We start from the raw sequence: 17,892 nt of genomic DNA on the forward strand, positions 1-17,892 counted from the left end.
GTGAATCTTATTAACCTGTGAGATCAATTGGCTGCAGGCGCCAGTCAAGTGACAGCAGCAGTGGGGGCAGCCTGGCAGCTAGGGACTGATTTATCAGTCCTTTTAATGGATGGGATGGCATTTAGCTAATTGAGTCCAAGACTGGCATGAATGAGCCGTGTCTTCAAGGAACCCCCTTCTGATGTGGTGCTCCTCGGTGGATGTCCCGCCAGTGCAGAGGGGTGAGGGAAGGAGAAGACGGTAAGTGATGGCCCGTTCCTGACCCCTGTTAGGACTGGTCGGGGGTCTGGGTGCCTCTGAAGTGTGTGCCAGCAGCCTCAGCAACCCTTGGGAACTTGTGAGAAATGCAGAACCTGGGACTCTGCTCCAGGCCTACTCGATTAGAAACTCTGGGAGCAGGGCCCAGCAATGTGTTTTAACAGGCCCTTCAGGCAATTCTGATGCTCCTTAAAATATGAGACCCACGGGAGGAGTTATGAGCACAAAGTCTGGTCCAACTGAGGAACCTCAGCAACAGTACCGATGAGGGCTGGCCTCAGTACAGTGAGGACAAGTGGAGGTGGGCATGGGGGCTGGGCAATAGACTCATCCTCAGGGAGGGCAAAAGTTTCCAGCCGAGAATCAACCTGTGACAACTTGACTGACTGCTGGGGAGAAGTCTGAATATTTGGCCAGAGCTTGAACTAGATCTCTATCTATAAAATCCTGGCGTAAGACTAAGCATAGCTGACTTCAAGATCAAGATCCAGGTCAGATTACTGGGGTGGCTGCGTGTGGTAAGCTTGAAAGTCCAACCACATGTGTCACTTTCAGCCCCACTTTCCTCTTTTTAACTATGGTACGTGGAACAAAGAAGTCCCAGTAAAAGTTTCCTAAGATCTGAATATGGTGCTTTTCTCTATAGAGTGTTTCTTTGCACCCCAGTAACCAGGTGACCTTTAATTGGTAGCATACCTGTTGGTAAGTTGTCATGTGGAATCTACTAACATACACGAGAATTGCTGCAGTTTATCACATAGCTACCTTGAGCTCATTTTGTGGCCTGTGTTTTGATGCTGGAGTATGCTGCTGAAGTATGTTTCTGACTTACCGAGGTTCTTTTTTTTTTTTTCCTGGTAACAGCTTTACTTAGACATAATTCAGGGATATGCCATATAGTTCACCCATTTAAAGTGTACATTTCCATGAGTTTTAGTATCTTTAAAGCATTGTGCAGCCATGCAACAATTTTAGAACATTTTAAATACCCCAGAAAGAAACCCTGTACCCCGTTTCTCCTCACTTCCCTCCCCTGTCCCTGGCAGCTACTACCCAATCTACTTTCTGTCTGTATGGATTTGCCTATTCTAGATGTGCCATGTAAATGGAATCTCATAATGTGTTGCATTTAGTCACTGGCTTCTTTCATGTGGCATAATGTCTCCAAGGTACATCCATGTCGTAACGTGTATCAGAGCTTCATTCATTTTTATGGTTGAATGATATTCCATTGTGTGGAGGGCCCACATTTTTTTTATTTACTTACCCATTTACAGGTTCATGCACCTTTGGGTTGCTTCCACTTTTAGGCTATTGTAAATACCGTGTTTCCCCAAAAATAAGACCTAGCCAGACCATCAGCTCTAATGTAATATAAGACCCAGTCTTGTTTTACTATAATATAAGACCATGTCTAATGTAATATTATAATATAATATGATATGATATGATATGATATGATATAATAATAATATGATATAAGACCGGGTCTTATATTAATTTTTGCTCCAAAAGACACATTCGAGCTGATGGTCTGGCTAAGTCCTGCATCTGTAGCCATTTCACACCTACTAGGGTTACAATGGTCTCAATAAGACTTTACTATAGCCCCAATGGCCTGCATTTCCCTGATGACTAATGAGTGTCTTTTCATGTGTTCATCAGCCATTCTTTGGAGAGATGTCTATTCAGGTCCTTTGCTCATTTTTTAATTGGCTGGGATAGATGAAAATCTGGAGCAAGAGAAAAAGTATGCCACTATGGTAATGATATCTACCATCACTATAAGGCCATGTGGCCCTGGGAGGGAAGTTAGGCTCAACACCAATAATCACACTTCCTGATTTCAAAAGTATGTGTATCTTTCTATAAATAACCCAGCTGGGCCTCTGATAGGGACTATATTGAATCTGTAGATCACTTTGGGGAGTATTACTACCATCTTGACAATATTAGGTATTTTGATCCATTAACATGGGATATCTCCATTGTTTTCAATCTTCTTTAATTTCTTTCAACATATTTTCTATGTGTACAAGAAGTTTTCAGTGTACAAGTCTTGTACCACTTTTGTTTCATTTATTCTGAGTTTTGTTCTTTTATGATATTGTAAATGGAATTGTTTTCTTAATTTTATTTCAGATTGTTCATTGCAATTTCTTATATTGATTTTATATCCTGAAACTTTGTCGAACTCATTGATTAATTCTAATAGTTTTTTTAGTGGATTCCTTAGGATTTCTGTATACAAGATCATGTCATCTACAAATATAGTTAACTTATTCCTTTGCAGTCTTTCCTATGCCTTTTATTTATTTATTTCTTATCCAATTGCTCTGGCTAGAACCTCCAGTACAATGTTGAGTAGAATTAGTGAGAGTGGACTTGTCTTGTTCCCGATCTTAAAGGGAATGCTTCTAGGGTGTCACCATTGTGATGTTATGGTGGATTTATCATAGAAGCCTTTTGTCAGGTTGAGGGAATTCCTTTCTATTCCTAGTTTGTTGAGTGTTTTTATCATGAAAGTGTGTTGAATTTTGTCAAATGCCTTTTCTGTTTCTACTGAGATGATCGTATTTTTGTTTTTTATTCTATTGGTATAGTATATTTCATTAATTCATTTTCAGATGTTACATTAACTTTGCATTCCCGGGATAAATCCTCCTACTTGGTTATGGTGTATAATCCTTTTTATCTGTTGCTGGATTTGGTTTGCTAGTATTTTGCTAAGGATTTGTGTGTCCATGTTTATAAGCGATATCGGTCTGCGGTTTTCTTGTGATGTTTCTGTCTAGTTTTGATATCAGGGTATAGTGACTTCATAGAATGAGTTGAGAAGTGTTACCTCCTCTTTTGTATTTTGAAAGAGTGTGTAAAGAGTGGACATTAATTATTTAAATGTTTGGTAAAATTCACCAAAGAAGACATCCATGTCTTGGCTTTTCTTCATGGGTAGTTTTGATTATTAATTCAATGTCTTCACTTATCATGGGTTTATTTGGAGTCTCTATTTCTTCTTCAGTCACTTACAATAGTTTGTGTCTTTCTAGGAATTTATGCATTTCATCTAACTTATATTGATTTATTATCATACAATTGTTCATAGTATTCTTTTTGTGATCCTTTTTATTTCTATAAGGATGGTTGTAATATCTACTGTTTCATTTCTGATTTTAGTACTTGGGGTCTTCTCTCTTTGATCCCTGGTTCTTTATGTGCAGTGCTGCGTCCTGAATGGGAACAGAGACCTACTGCTGTTCCCACCATTTGTCTCCTTGGCTGGGCATGCAGGACCGTGCTGCCCTGGCTGGCAGGGACTCAGCTGACAGGTGGCAAAGTCAGGAAGTCAGGAAAAAGCACTCGGTATTTTGGAAAAGTGCCGGTTATGAGGTTATGACGGGTGTTCTGGGCTGCATGGCACAGTTGGTGATCTTTCCCCCTTCTCTCTGGGAGCCCTCAGCCTGGCTGAGGTGCTAGGGGAAACACCTCCATTAGCTCAGAAAACGTCCCCTTAAAGATTATTTCCATACCGCCGAATAGTATTCCATTGTGTTAATAAAAAAAAAAAAAAAGATTATTTCCAGACTAATGGGAAATCTGTGTGTGCTGTGCAAGCAGGTCCAAATTCTAAAGTGGAGCAAAACACCAAGATTTTACTGGTAAGGACGTGGCAACAAATCAAGTCTTAGAGCTGGGTGTATTGTGAGCTTGAAACTCAAAGCAAGTGTGACAGCCTCTGCCCCACCCTGAGCTGCTGACTCAGGATGAAGAGGAAGAGCAAGCTGCCAGACTTCGATTTGTGTAAACAGTTCTGGAAAGAGAAAGCACACGCTTGTCTTTCTGCCAGCCCCCCAGCTTTTCCTCACAGCCATTGTCTTTTCTCTGACACCCGAGGGCCAGGCTGCTTAACTTGAGCTCCATGGACCTCCAAAGGCTGTGTGGAGAGAAGTTAGGGGGCCTATGAACGTGGATGGGGAAATTATTTAATTTTTTCAGAAATCAGCATTTCCTCAAATTAGGAATGTAGGCAACAAGCCATAATAGTATTAGCGGTACCTGTGACTTTATCCCCAATAGAAATCACAGATATTCTCATGTCACATTACAGTTGTTGTATCTGAAAGAAATTAACTGATACTCATCATCACTTCAAAACTTCTAATCTATAAACTTGCCACTAAGTCGTGTGACTTAACGCGTTATTAAAGTAGTAGTATAACAAGATGACAGGTTCTTAAAAATATCTTGTTACTATTTCAATGTGATTGGCTTCCTTTGGAATTGTATATATTTGATTTTATGCATCTGAAAACATTATTCTGAGAAGGGGTGTAGAGGTTTCACCAAATTGCTGGAGGGAACTATGACCTAAAAGAGGTTAAGACCCCTGCACTGCATGTCGGTGCTCTCCTGCCCCACTGGTCTCATTGTGACCCACAGAACCTTCCCTATCTGACTGGCACGCTCAAAAGCACTTCCATGCTAGCGCTATGACATTAGTGCCCAACAAATAGTAAGTGCTAATAAATATTAGCTGTTTTTATTGTTGTCAGTTCATATCGGTTACGTCACCAATATATCCTATTACTATCTCCATTTTTAGAAGAAAGAAACGGGGACTTAGAGAGGGAAAGCGACCAACCCAAGGGTACACAATGAGGCAGGTGTGTGTGACTCTCAAGGCCAGAGGCAGAAGCCATCAGCAGGGTGCTCAGTTGGCAGAAGGAGCAAGTCTGTGAGCTTCTGCTTTCTCTTCCCCAACTTGTTCCTGCTGTCCACACCTCCAACTCGATGGGTGTGGGGGTGCTGCCAACCCCACCTGCATACCATCAGCCCATGCAGGCGGGGTAGCGAGTGGGGACTCAGAAGGGCAGAAGCTCATCTGGGGAGTGAAGGCTGCCTTGTGGAGAAAGCGGTCTATGAGCTGGGGAGACTGCCAGTTGGAGTGGGGCCAGGAGTGCTCATGAAGTTTTAAGGCAGAGGGAATAGGGAGTGCAAAGGCCCAGGGGCAGGAAAGGCCCTGGTATGAAAGGAAGGAAGGAAGAAGGAAGTCGGCTTTGGACTGAATGGAAGAGGGAAGAAGGAGGGCGTGGGCAGATGAGATGATGTACGGAGTTTGTGCCCAGATAGTGAAGAATGCCTGAGTCAGGTGCACAGGTCTTCCACTGGGGGCAGAAGCACCATGGGAGATTCTGTGTATGAGGAAGAGGGCCAGTTTGTGCATTCAGAGGAAGGTGGGTGGAGACTGGAAGCAGGTTACAGCAGCAGAGGAGCTACTTTGGTAGTCCAGGTGAAAGGTGATGAGGGCCTGAACTTGGGGGGAGAAGCCTGGAACTTCTGGACTCTCTCTGGGTCTTGTTCAGTAAGTGGTAAGGAGCTGATAAGACTGCACTTGCAGGGCACACTTGCTCTCCTCAGGGACCTACGAGGTGAGGCTTCCTCCCCTCCCAGGAGAGTTGCTGCAGTGAGGGGCCCCAGCTGTACCCCTTTGTGTGGCAGACCGGAAGGGGAGAGGGGACTCAAGGAGCAGGTCTGAGCCTGTCCTCTGTCAAAGGAAATACCCACCCTCCTAAGCCTTTCAGAGACTGTTTTCTTCCAAGTAGGTCCTGCTGTTACCAGGGCAACCAAGAACCCTGTGCTTTGTGTTTCTGTGGCTTTTCAGTCCCTGGGGAGAAGTGGCCTGCAGAGTTTTCCCCGAGTCTGGGCAGGATGCAGGAAGTGCTAGTGGTGGGAGTGAAGCTCCTCCCCCCCCAATTTTGTGATAATCTCTTGCCTCACCTTATTCCTGGGAGGGGCAAAGCCGCCTCTCCATGACTCAGTTCTTAGGGTCAGTGCAAGTGGGAATGGAGGGTAGTGGTTATGAGTTCTGAAGTCAAACTGCTGGAGTTCACAGTCAAGTTCTGCAAGTAACCTTGAGCGGCCAGTTTCCTAGCAGAATGAGGGGAACAGTGGGGCCCGCTTCAGACAGCAAGATTTTCTGTCTTCCTCCATCCCTTGGAACAGGGTTTTCGTGACCCTCACCGTCCCAGTCACCCTGCTACTGCCCTCACTCTTTCCTTCCTTCTTTCTTTTATTCTAATATTTCCTAACTCCTGGCATGCAAAGGGGCTTCTGTGAGGTGCAACCTGGCCACCTCCCAGTGGATGGCCAGGACCCCAGGGGCATAAGCATTTCTGGCACCCATTCTGCTGATTCATCCTGAGCCCTCACTGACTGAACTTTGCAAATTTTTTTTCTACAAGTTTCCTCTAAGCACACGTTCCCCACTCAGGCTCCTGCAGTTGGTTTTCCGAACCTGACTTCAAGATCTTACATGTGCACCTAGTAAATGAAGGTCATTGCAGCACATGCTTTCAAGTTAGGGAGGTTGGGGGGCTTCTGATTCCATTTTGGAGGAGAGCCTCTACTCCTCCAGGCTCCAGACCATGCAGATGCCTCTAGCAAGTGGCCCATTCATTCACTCACTTCATTTATGTACCAAACTAGGGTTGAGATCCTACTATATGCCCAGCCGTATGCTGGGTCCTAGGGACCCAACGTTGAATAGATGGAAGAGAAGCTGTGGCCTGAGCAGGAATGGGCCTCACGGGCTGGAATCCAGGGCCCTGTTCCCTATACTCACAGGGCTTTGGGCTGCAGGGTTGGGCAAGGTCCACCCTACTCCTCTTTCCTCCACTGCTCTGATGAGCACAACCTGAGGAGCCTGCAACAGGCATGAGACACTCGGGGTTGCTGGACACCTTATCTGACCCCAAAGAGGAACGGGTGCAGCTCACACCCCGACAGCCCTGTCCCTCCCCCGAAGGGGCAGTGAGCCACACACTCATGTATAATCATCCCCACAAACTTGGCACTGCCTGCCCTACTCTGCAGGCCCTCCACCGCAGGGAAGAATCGCCGCCTGGCTGCCTTTCTCAGGGCCTCCGGAGACAGTGCACCTGGGCAAAGACCCAGAATGCAGTCAGGTTGAGGCTTGAGCTTGTCAGGCTTTCCTAGGAAACAGCACGGTGGACTAGAGTTCAGAGAGTAACACAGACCTGAGTCCCCCATGGAACCTAACATCTGAGTCAGGTCCCTGGGCTCTAAACCAACACACCATTACCTGCCTGAGTTGTTGTGAGGATGAAATGAGGTGGTGTTGGTGCAAGTGCCTGCACATGGTCAGAAACACATTGGTTGTCTCCCTCCCTTTCTTCCTTCCTCCCCCTTAAAGGGACAAAGCCAAGGAGCCTCTGAGATGGGGCTTTGTCTCTCAGTGCGCTCCTGTAAGCTGGCAGAAGGTAGGCAGGACGGGGCCCACCGGGGAGACAGTAAGGCCTGCCCATGGAGGCAGAGAGGGACCCAGTGCCGCTGGAGCTGTAAACCCTGGGTCAGTGACTTCTCCTCTCTAAGCCTCTTTCCGCATGTGTAAGGTGAGGGTGAGATGGACTAACATAACGCATGCCAAATGCGGGGCTCACCGCTTGTACCTAGTGGGGGCTCAGTAAAGTTCCCACCCACTGCAGCAGGAAAAAAATTCCCAAATCACGGCCGGGGAACTGGAGCAAATCCCAGATGGGATTCAGTTTCTTCTGACACACAGTCTGTGAGGAGCAGTGAAATCTTGCTGGGAGGGTCGCTGCAGGTCTGCTCTGGAGCTGTTTGAAAACCTTCACCAGCTAGCTCACTGGTGTCCCATGGCACCACCTAGTGCCCAAAAGTGGAAGGGCCGGCCTCCCTCTCTCCCTCCCTCCCAAGTCCGTGCGCGCGCGCGGTGGGGGCCTTTTGGGGGGCCGTTACAGGATGGTGCGGCTAGGCCATTCATACCTTTGCATCCCAGTAAGTGGAGAACTAATGCTATTTTTCAAGACACCTAGTCCCTCCGCTTCCCTCTGACAAATGCGTAGGACTCGAGGTAGGTCCCCTGAGCCTCAGTGGGCCTCAGTTTCCTCATCTAAGCACTGCAAGGCTTCAGGCTAGGGTTGCTTCACGCAAGCTGCCTGGGAAGTACCTGGTACCTACTGGGTACCCATCCAGGCCTGCTCAGTAACCCAGACAGACACAGTCTTTACACACCCTTTATATTTTTATTGAGGAGAAAGCTTTAGCATACAGAAAGATTTATCTTCACAACACAGTAACACAATAACAGTAACAAATTTATTCCAACGGGTTTCCTTCCGAGTCTCTGGGAATCCTTGGGCTGCCTTCATACCCCTGCATGCATCTTCCCACCCCTTTCAACCCAAGAAAGCGCCCAGAGCCCACAGTTCCTCTTACAGCTCTTGTGGCTGTTACGTCACAGGTATAGAAGATCTGGAAAAAGAGGGAGAGGGTCAAGGGAAGCCCAGGCCCCCTTGCCACCAAAGGGCCAGGAACCAGCTCACTGCTCACCCAGTCTTGCCCAGGCTGAGGCTACAGGTCTCAGGGTGACAAGCGCCAGGGAACAGGCAGGGCGTGTGCTGATGGGTCCCTGGAGATGGGGGTGCAAGGCACCTGTCCTTTGCACTTCTCTGGCAGGGACACGGGCAGCAGAACAAGCATGTCAACCGTCAGCAAACAGGGTCCACAGCCTCAAAGAACAGCAGTTCCCCTTCTGGAACTCTCTCCTGAGGAAATAGCTGAAAAACAGACATTTTCTTTACAGTGTTGTTTACTCCTGCACTGGTGGGGGTGGGGAAAACCGGGCAACTGAAATGTCCAACAAACTAGGAGAATCCTTAAATAAATTATTCAGGTGGCACGACTGAACAGGTGGCAGCCATTTTAAATCTGCTGATCAAGAGCTTTGAAAGGCGCTCTGAGAACACACTAGAAAGAAAGGCAGCAAAGTGTTAATAGTACGTGTGTGTGTGTGTGTGTGTGTGGTGGGGTTCTGAATGTTTATGGGTTTTTTTGGCCTAGTTTTCTCTGTTCTAAATTTTCTATAACGATTATGCATGATTTTTCTCTTTGGAGGAGGGGGAGCCTGTTAAAAGGCAGCAACAGGTTATAGGAACCCAGCTCCCCTGATCTCCAGGCTGAGAAAAACAAGATAAGCACAAGGGCTTCTTACCTTCCACTGATGCACAGACCTCGCCAGAAACCAGTTTCTGCGACTCCTCTTCCTTCAGCTCCTTCGTCTTGCTTCCAGGCTCAAAATCCTAAGGCTGGACTGAGGTTACCTGTCAGACTCAGATGAGGGACAGAGGCTTTCTTCCCTGTGGCCAGACACTTTGGCCGCACTTGGCCAGCTGCCGGGCACTGTGCAGGAAGCTCAGTGTCGAGGGCAGTGCAGGCCAGCAGTGGATTTGGCTGGCATTCTGTGGCCAGAGTGACATAGCGCGGACTTTGCACTGCAGAAGCAGTGTTTTCTGGACCAAAGGCAAGCAGCAGGGCTCTGTAAGCGTCCCTAGGTTTGTACCCAGAAGTCCCAGGAGTCACTAGGAGGCAGTCATCTTCTCACGCCTCATTGTCTAATGGATGCCCAGCGCCAGGCCATGGCTTGACCCCCATGTAAGAGACATGAGGATGCCCCAACTGCGAGGCTGCACGGGGTGCAGTCTGTAGAGAGAACGGTTCTGTCTCCTCGGGAACTAAGGAATCCTTTCCATTGAAGTTACAGAGCAGGCCTCGGCCCTCTCTTTGGCAGTCTGGGAGGGAAAAGCCAATGAGCCCTCCTCTGGATCCCCAAGGATGGCAGGACTCCTGCCAAGATGCAGTCTAAGGCCTGCCGGGGAGGAGACCACTGCCCCTAAGGAGAGAGTCACTGCTCACCATGGCAGAGTGGTTGCTGTTTCTTTGTCCTCCTCCCCACCCTCCAGACGTCAAGGAAAGGAGTAAAACCTGTAACTGTGGGCTCTGCCCACCGGGGATGCCTGGGAAGGCAGTGAGCCAAGACAAGAGGGCCCCAGACTCAGTGAGCTGGTCCGGGGATCCTGGTCCCGTAGTCTGTGGAAAGGCAGAACCAGTTTGCCAAGTTGTCCATTTGACATGTGGCTTTGTACACCGTCACCGGATAGATGTAGTGTCCTCTTCGGGGCCCTTCTGCTGGAGGTGTGGCATGAAGCAAATCCTGCTGTCTGTCAGTTTTACCTATGAAGTGGCATCAGTGGCTTCAGGAGTTCAGTATAGTCTGCCCTTCTGCTCCCCAGGGTGGGTCAGGAAGGCCCTGGGCAAAGCCCTGGTGAGCCAGTCGGAGGAGAAAACTGTAGAACACAGGGTTAGGCACAACTAGAGGAGAAATGCGAGGGGGTGACCAGTTCATTTATGGGAGCAGGCCCAGAAACCTGAGCAGAGTGCATGTCAACAGGACTGTGAACGCGCCTTGGCTGGGCACCTGTCACTCCCTGCTCATTGTGGCAAGATGGTCTGGAGTTGTGCAGGTCTCCTTCAGGCTCTGCAGGCCTGCGACGCCCTTAAGTACTGGTCAGCAAAGGGGGCAGGTGTGGCAGCAAACAGCAGGGGCAGGGGACGCAGTAGAAGGGTGTGTTCTAGGTGGCTATGTGGGCCCAGCACTCACACGCGAATTCGGCCACGTGAAGCCCGGTGGCCCCCCTGTCTCGGAGTGAGGCGGAATAGCACTGGGGGCCGTCTTCGAGTGTGGCGTTGCCCCAAGCGGCCCGCACGGCGAATATGCGGCGGGGAGCTGTAGAAGGGTGAATTGGTACCTGGGAGGCCCTCCAGCAGGGGGACCCGGTTCTGGTTCCTCCGTCGGCTGGGCTGTATTATGGGAGGCGACGCGTCTAGGAAATTTTCATGGTAGTAGCCGGAAGTCTGGGATGAAGCGTTGGCAAAGGTTGGTGGCACGTCCATGAGCTCATCTAGGTCATCATCTTGGGCCTCGTCCTCGGTCTCTTCCTCCTGCTCGGGCTCCTGCTCCAGCTCCTGTGCTGGTCCCGGGCCCCTGAATTCAGCCTCCCTCTTGCGCATCTCCTCCTCCTCCTCCTCGTCGTCCAGAACGTCCACCACCACGATCTCGTCCTCGTCGTCGTCGTCCTCCACTTTCTGTTTCATCTCCTCCCTCTCCTTCCTCCTCATCTCTTCCTCCTTCTTCCTCTTCTCCTCCTGCTCCTGCTCCCTCATCTCCTGCTGAATAGCTCGCACCCGCCTCCGCTGCTCCTTTTCGTAAAGCCTGCGCCTGCGCACCTCTGCATCTTCATCCTCACTGTGGCGCCCCTCTTCTTCGTGGCCATCGAGATTAGGGTCTGCAGCGAATGGGAAGAAGGAATTGCGAACCCCAGGGAGCGGCATTGGCTTGGGGACTCGCACTTTCCTTTCAATCTCCACACATTCGAGAATCAGCTCGTCCAGGTCGGCCATTTCAGTCGACCATAAGAGCTCCTTGCGGAAGAATTCGGACAGGCCTTTGAGGAACTGGTTTTGGAGGCGGCAGTCGTCCCAAGACAAGAACTGGGCCAGGAACTGGAAAGCGTCTGCATAGCTGCCCAGGGTACAGTCCCCCTGCTTGAGCTTGCGGATGGCCTTTTTCGCCACAATGGGGGGGATGGGGCCACAGAATTTCTTACGGATCTCATCGAGGAAGCGTGCCAAGTTGGCACGCAGGGGGCTTCCTTCCTGGGTGACTGAGACGGCCCAGTCCTTGGCGTCGCCGGTGAAAAAGGAGATGAGAAAGGCCACCCGCTCGGCGCCCCCGGGGAAGTGGTCCTCATGGTCGGCTATGAAGGTCTCTAGCCGCATCAGGAATTCAGGCAGGTACACCGGGTCGCCTGCAAAGGGCTCCAGCTCGGGCCGCTGCAGCTGCGGCGCAGCAGGCTGCGCGGGCAGTTCCCGGGGGGCGGGCGGGGGCAGCGCCGCCGGGGCCGGGGCTGGGGCCGGGGCCTGGCTGGGCAGCGGGGGCGGGGGCGGGTCAACCTGGCCGTCGGCGGCGTTGCGGTCCTGGGTGGCGCTGAGCAACGGCTCGTCCGAGGCGCACTCCGGCTCGGGGCGTGGGGCCGGCCAGCACAGGAAGGGCAGCTCGCCCTCGGGCACGGCGTCCACGTCGCTGAGCGGGAACTCCAAGTTCTCCTCGGCAAGGACGGGCACACCGGGCACCGGCCAGCGAATATAGCTCGAGACATTGCCCCGCAAGGAATTCACCTCAGCCAGGGCCCTTCCGAGCTGAAGGCCCAGATTGGCATTCTCCCCGCGAAGGGCATTTAATTCTTCTCGCAGGGCCACGTTCGCCATGCGGAGGCTGTTGAGATTTCCCGACGCCTCGGACATCTGGGCTCGCCCGGGGCCCTGAGTCCGCGGGCGGGGCGCGGCGGGGCGGGGTGGGGGTGGGGTGGGGGAGCTGAGGCGGCGAAAGGAGGCCGAAAGGCTGCGGCGGGGCACCGGGGGGACCGGAGCGCCGCGGCGGGCGCGGCCGTGCCACACCCACCGGGCCGAGCGCGGAGGGCGGGCACTCAGCGCGCAGGGCCCAGCGGCGGCGGGGCCCGGGGCGCGTTACCTCGTCCCGGGGATCGGAGAGGGCGGGCGGCGAGGCGGGCGGCCGGGCGGAGCGGACTGCGGCAGGATCTGTCGAGGGAAAATCTTGCCGCGGCCGGGATCCCCGCCTTTTAAGCTCGACTCGCCCCGCCCCCCCACCCCGGCAGGGGCGGGGCTTCGGGCACCGCGGGCGCCCAGTGGCTGCCGCGCCCCCCTCGGCTGCGCCTCTCACTGACTCTCTCCTTCCCTAGCTGCAGCTAACTCGGGTCGGGAAAATGCGACAGCGGCTGCCCACTCGAGGTCGTCATGGCGACAGCCAGTGAACGTGTTCCTCTCCTCGGGCAGGCCCCCGAGTGTAGAGGAGCTGCTTCGCGAGGCGCAGCTCAATCTCCAGAGCCTGTTGCAAGGTACCGAGAGGGAGGGGCGCTGTGGTCGGACCCCACCGGCCAGATGCGCAGCGGCTGGAGGGAGGCCCAGAACACAGAGGACGGGGGCCTGTGAGAGAAAAAGAGAGAACAGCTTCAAACTATTGAAAAACAAAACGTATTTTCCAGGTTTCACCTTGTAGACTGATTCTAAAAGACCCTATTTCTATGGCTGTTTACCACCACCACCACCCCTTTTTCTTTTCTTTTTCTGTTTTTTTTTGGTTTTGAAGTTCAGTAGTCTATGGGGAAAAAGAACAGAGACTCAGTTAGGGCAAAAGGTCAAACCATTTTTAAATACAGCTGGATGAGAGACTCCCGAGGTGTGGCCCATACACCTTCCAGACCTCTTGCCATATCACCCATGCCTTGGGAATCCAGGCATCCAAGGAGGCATCTGCAGGGCCTTCCACTCTCGGCTTCAGTCACTCTACTCTTGCACTAACCCGTCCACATGTGTCCCGCGTGGCTACTGCCTCACTACAGCAAGCCCAATACCCTGCCCCCAGAGTTGCCTTCGTCCCCAATTCCCATCCCAGTGTCTTTGGAGTATACGGATGAGTTCGTAGTATGCAAAGTTGGGTCCACACGACCCAGAGAAACAGCCCAGTCAGAGTGCCTGAGCCGTCAGACCGCACCCAGGAGGCAGAGGGTCAAAACCTAGACATGGAAAGCAGAGCTAGAATCTAATGTGACTCGCACACCTAACTAGCTGTGTGACATTGTGCAGATTGCCCACCCTCTCTGAGCTTCCGTTTAATGTGTCATCTTTAAAACGGGGATTCCAATTCCAAGCATATGGCACCATTTTGTGAGAATTAAAAATGGAATATAAAAAATTAAGAATAAAAATAATAATAAAAATAAATAAAAACAGGGAATATGTAAATTGCTTAGCGGGAGTAACTTGCAGCTGGAGAAACCCTGATAAGATGCAACACCAACCCCCAATATATGTCCTTTGGGACAGGGGCTGAGCTAAACATAATATTAAAGTTAATATAAAAGAAAAACCAAGGTGGTCCCTGATAGGACCTTACAATATGAAAACATAGGCATCGACCAGAGGGATTTAGCCAACGGAAGTGGCAAAAGTACTGAAACTCAGCAGTATGAGAGAGACTACTGGCATACTGCCTATATGTGGATGGAGGTTCCAGGGGGCATACATATGCCACATTCACTGAACTTCACGCTTAAGATTTATGTACTTTAGTGGAGGTAAGTCATAGCTCAATAAAATAATAGAAATAAAGCCTCAGTGCTAGGTCACAAGCTCCATACACCCACCAGGCCCCCACCGTCCCATTCGGACCTTTTTTCCAAGCCTAGAAGCCCTTCCTCTCTCCCACTTCCCCACTCCAATCCTTACACTTTCTTCAGTTCTATTCTTGCCTCATCCAAGAAAACCTTGAACACGAGTCCTGCACTTTGCATCGTTCTACCCATAAGCACTCATATGCGGCGCTTTGTAGCATCGTCTGAAGAGGACCTCTGTAGTTCTGAACTGCTTTTTCTTTCATTTGTTCATCCCTTTCCTCATTGGTCTACTAGTCCTGGGTATGTATTCTGTCTGCCTAACCAGACTGAGCTTGTCAGCATAAAGAAACGCATCTCTTGGGTTTCCAGAAGCACCTGGCATGGCTGGATCCCCAAGAGGCACTCAGTAGACATTTGTTGAGTGAACATTAAATGTGAAAAGACATCTTATCAGCTCTCGTTTATTCATGCCAATGGAGAATAGAAAACGGCAGGTGGCTACCCACCTGCAGTACAGCCATAACTCCCACCTCCTTGCCAGGGCAGTGGTGACCTTAGAGAAGCAACATTCCAAAGGACACCCTGAGCCTTGTGTTCAGATAAGAGAGGAGCTAGCATGCAAAAGAAAAACCAGTGTGCTCTGTGTTGTCACCATGGGCCCGTGGAGGGGGACCTAGCAGGAGGCACATTTCACCTCGAGATAAGGAAGAACATTCCTGACATACGTGACAGCCCCAACTGTCCTTGGATGGAATACGTGGCCTTGGGAGGAAGGCTGCCCCCTCCTGTGCAGGTGTGTGCGGAGGCTGAAGAGGCCCCTGGAAGGACTGCTGAGGAGGAAGTCCAAACTTTCCAGGTCCCTCCTGACTCTGAGTTTCTGTGATTTTTTTTTGATTTTTTTTTTGACTTGGAGTCAAACTGACGACGTATTCCGGGGAACAAGACCTCAAATGCTCCCATGAGTTTGAAAGTTTTTGTTCAAATGTGCAACAGCCCTACCTGTTGATTCTTTACTCTCATTTCCTTCATGTACTCCTGGAATTCATCACTTAAACGCAACCCCATTCTGATCTTTCACATCCTTCTTATTCCCTGACCTCTCCTTCCTTCTGTGGCACTGCCTTCGCCTTCCCTCTCCTTCACCTTAGACCCTGGACCTGCCACAACCTACAGTGGGACTGAGGGGCAGGAAGTCAGGCCCTCGGAGGCTCGAGCAAGAGCTCTTGACATGCAAGGGGAGCATTGGATGCTGGACTTCTTGATGCAAATCTCTCCGCGCTTCACACGGGTCATGTGCTGGCTAGGGCTTCAGAAAACCTGGAGAGGACCTTGCAGCATAAAGTAGCAAAAGTCTGCATTCTGAACCTCGTCTCCAAATTGAGCACTTAAGGTGGGGGCCACTGAGGCAAGGGCTTGGTCCCAGAAGCAGCACAACTCAAATCTCTTGACTCTTTTCTCCTCAGCTCTCATAGTCCCAGGGAGTAGGCATTTTTCCATTTCTGAACCCAGAGGCTGAGATGCCAGGAAATATCCTAAGAAACCATGCAAGCCAGGCCTGCCAGCTAGAGCAGGAGCACTGGGCCGTGGCCCCCTAGAGTGTGTATCCACTGTGCTATTTTTCAGAAGAATATGAGGAACAGTACTCGGAGGCCAGACTGCTGGGGCAGACCTTCCGCTCTGCTGATGAGGCCCCTCAGCCCACCCCTAACCCAAGGCCCCAGTCTGCCAGGCGTCTGGAGTTGGTACTGATGGTGAGTTGCCTCTTCCCCTGCCTGGGAGAGCCAGCATGCAGAGCTCGCCCTGCACCCACCAGCAGGGGACCTCGAGCTGTTCACACTTATGCACTGGAAGCTGCTGCTCACCTCTGCTCACCAGCAGAGCCACCCTGAGGCCCGGCTGGCCGGCCAACACGGCCCTGCACAGCAGGTGTCTGGCCTGGCAGCCCGTCCATGCTCTCCTGCCTCCCAGACCAAGGCTCCGACCGCCTTGCCTAGACAGCCATCCCGTGGGCATGGCTCATCCAGCCCCAGTTGGGAGCAACCCTTCCCATCACCTTCTTTCCCAACAGCCTACAAAACAGCAGCTGAGCGAGGATGAGACCACCACCCAGGGTGTGAGGGCCCCTGGGGCCTCCCTGAGCCTGTCGACACCACCCGACAAGCAAGCTGCCTGGACTAGCCCCTTCCCTCTGCCCGCCCTAGAGGAGAGGCGGTGGCTGCAGCCTTGCTCCACGCACTCTGACATTGTGCCAATCAACATCTCTGGTAGAGTTGCTCAGCACCACCTGTTTGCTTCCCTCCATGCCAACTACAGACCATCTTCTCCAAACGCACTGGGGGCTGGGGGAGGGAGCAAGACTTTCTTTGCTACTGGCTCACTCTGCACTGTCAAGGTCATGGCTCTCGCCAGGGAACGGAGGCATGCAGAAGAGGGGGCTCTGGCTGCTCTTTCTTCACTCTCTACTGGCACTGCCACACTAACTGAGACCATTTGATAGCAAACAAAATGTTCTTAACGGAAAACTCTAAAACTTTAAGAATGTGTGTGCTTTTTGGAGCATCTGTGGACATTTCTCGTTTGTGAGTTATGTTTGCGCTGGGGAAAGAAACCTTCTTGTGCCAGAGGCTGGGTTTGCATAGGAGTCGGAGGGGAAGTGTGGGGTTCAGAATGCTGGTGGTAAAAGGGGGCTCACAACGGCACAGACCTCGGGCCTTATGGCACTTTACGTAGACACTCGCTCTTTCAGTGAGGTGGGCCTCCCCAACTTGTGAGGCAAGTGTCTAAGAAGGGAAGTGACAGGAAGGGACCAAGGCCAGAAGGACCAAAGGGAGAAAGTGATGTATGTGACTCAGCTGGCTGTGACTTTGGGGACATGTGACACCTTGTACCACACACATTACTAATTCGTACTGCACACTCCAGCGGCTGTAAGTGGAAAAGGAAGAGGGTTGATCATTTCTGAAGGAGATAGGGCCAAGAGATTCGAAATCAAGACTTTATAATCCAAAGGGATCAGAGGCATCCAGCTGGGAGAAGTTGATGGAGATGATGAGGACAGCTCTGGCCAATGTGCTGATGCTCCCTGGATACGGGGTCATCCAGCCCCACTGGGATCATTTCAGGCAGTCAGAGGCATGAGATAGCCCACAGCCTGGGGAGCTGTGCCAAGAGGAGTGAGGGCTGACAGGGGAGACTCACAGAGTGCTGGTGGGCGCTTCATTTCCGAACTTCTGTCTGACTCTCAATGAGACTGCCGCTGACCTTTGCCCACGGAGTCTCTTGCAAGGGGCAGGGGTCATATGCAGCCACGGGGCGGAGGGGAGTTTGGTTAGCCAGCTGTTGAATGAGAGACAGTGAGGGGAGCAGCAGACCTCACCCCCTGCCTCACCCTGCCCCAGCAGTGCCACAGCAGCAAAGACCGAGGACCTGGTGCTTTAAGAAAAATAGATCTCAGTCACCACGCAAGGGTGAACTTTGACACAATGACAGACTGCCAGGCTGCTTCCTGTGGCGGGGGCAGGGGCGGGGGGCAGGCAGCTTCTTGGAGATGCTGTCCTTTGGC

At 51.3% G+C, this 17,892-nt stretch overlaps 1 protein-coding gene across 9 annotated transcripts in view; it reads left to right on the top strand.

Moving 5' to 3' along the window:
* Window positions 1-17,892, top strand: part of NHSL2 (NHS like 2) — a 186,455-nt gene that overhangs the window by 155,010 nt on the left and 13,553 nt on the right. For 4 of the 9 annotated variants that reach the window (XM_074324037.1, XM_074324040.1, XM_074324041.1 and 1 more), the window contains 3 exons: window positions 12,897-13,052; window positions 15,954-16,081; window positions 16,399-16,594. The exons of 2 other annotated variants lie outside the window; for them this stretch is intronic. In XM_074324037.1, coding sequence (XP_074180138.1) covers window positions 12,897-13,052; window positions 15,954-16,081; window positions 16,399-16,594 — 480 coding nt within the window. Of the gene's footprint in view, window positions 1-11,072; window positions 11,928-12,896; window positions 13,053-15,953; window positions 16,082-16,398; window positions 16,595-17,892 lie in introns of those variants that run through there. 3 more of the 9 variants (XM_074324038.1, XM_074324042.1, XM_074324044.1) reach the window with 3 other exon arrangements.

Source organism: Rhinolophus sinicus, chromosome X (assembly GCF_036562045.2).
Source record: "Rhinolophus sinicus isolate RSC01 chromosome X, ASM3656204v1, whole genome shotgun sequence".
Classification (NCBI taxonomy): domain Eukaryota; kingdom Metazoa; phylum Chordata; class Mammalia; order Chiroptera; family Rhinolophidae; genus Rhinolophus; species Rhinolophus sinicus.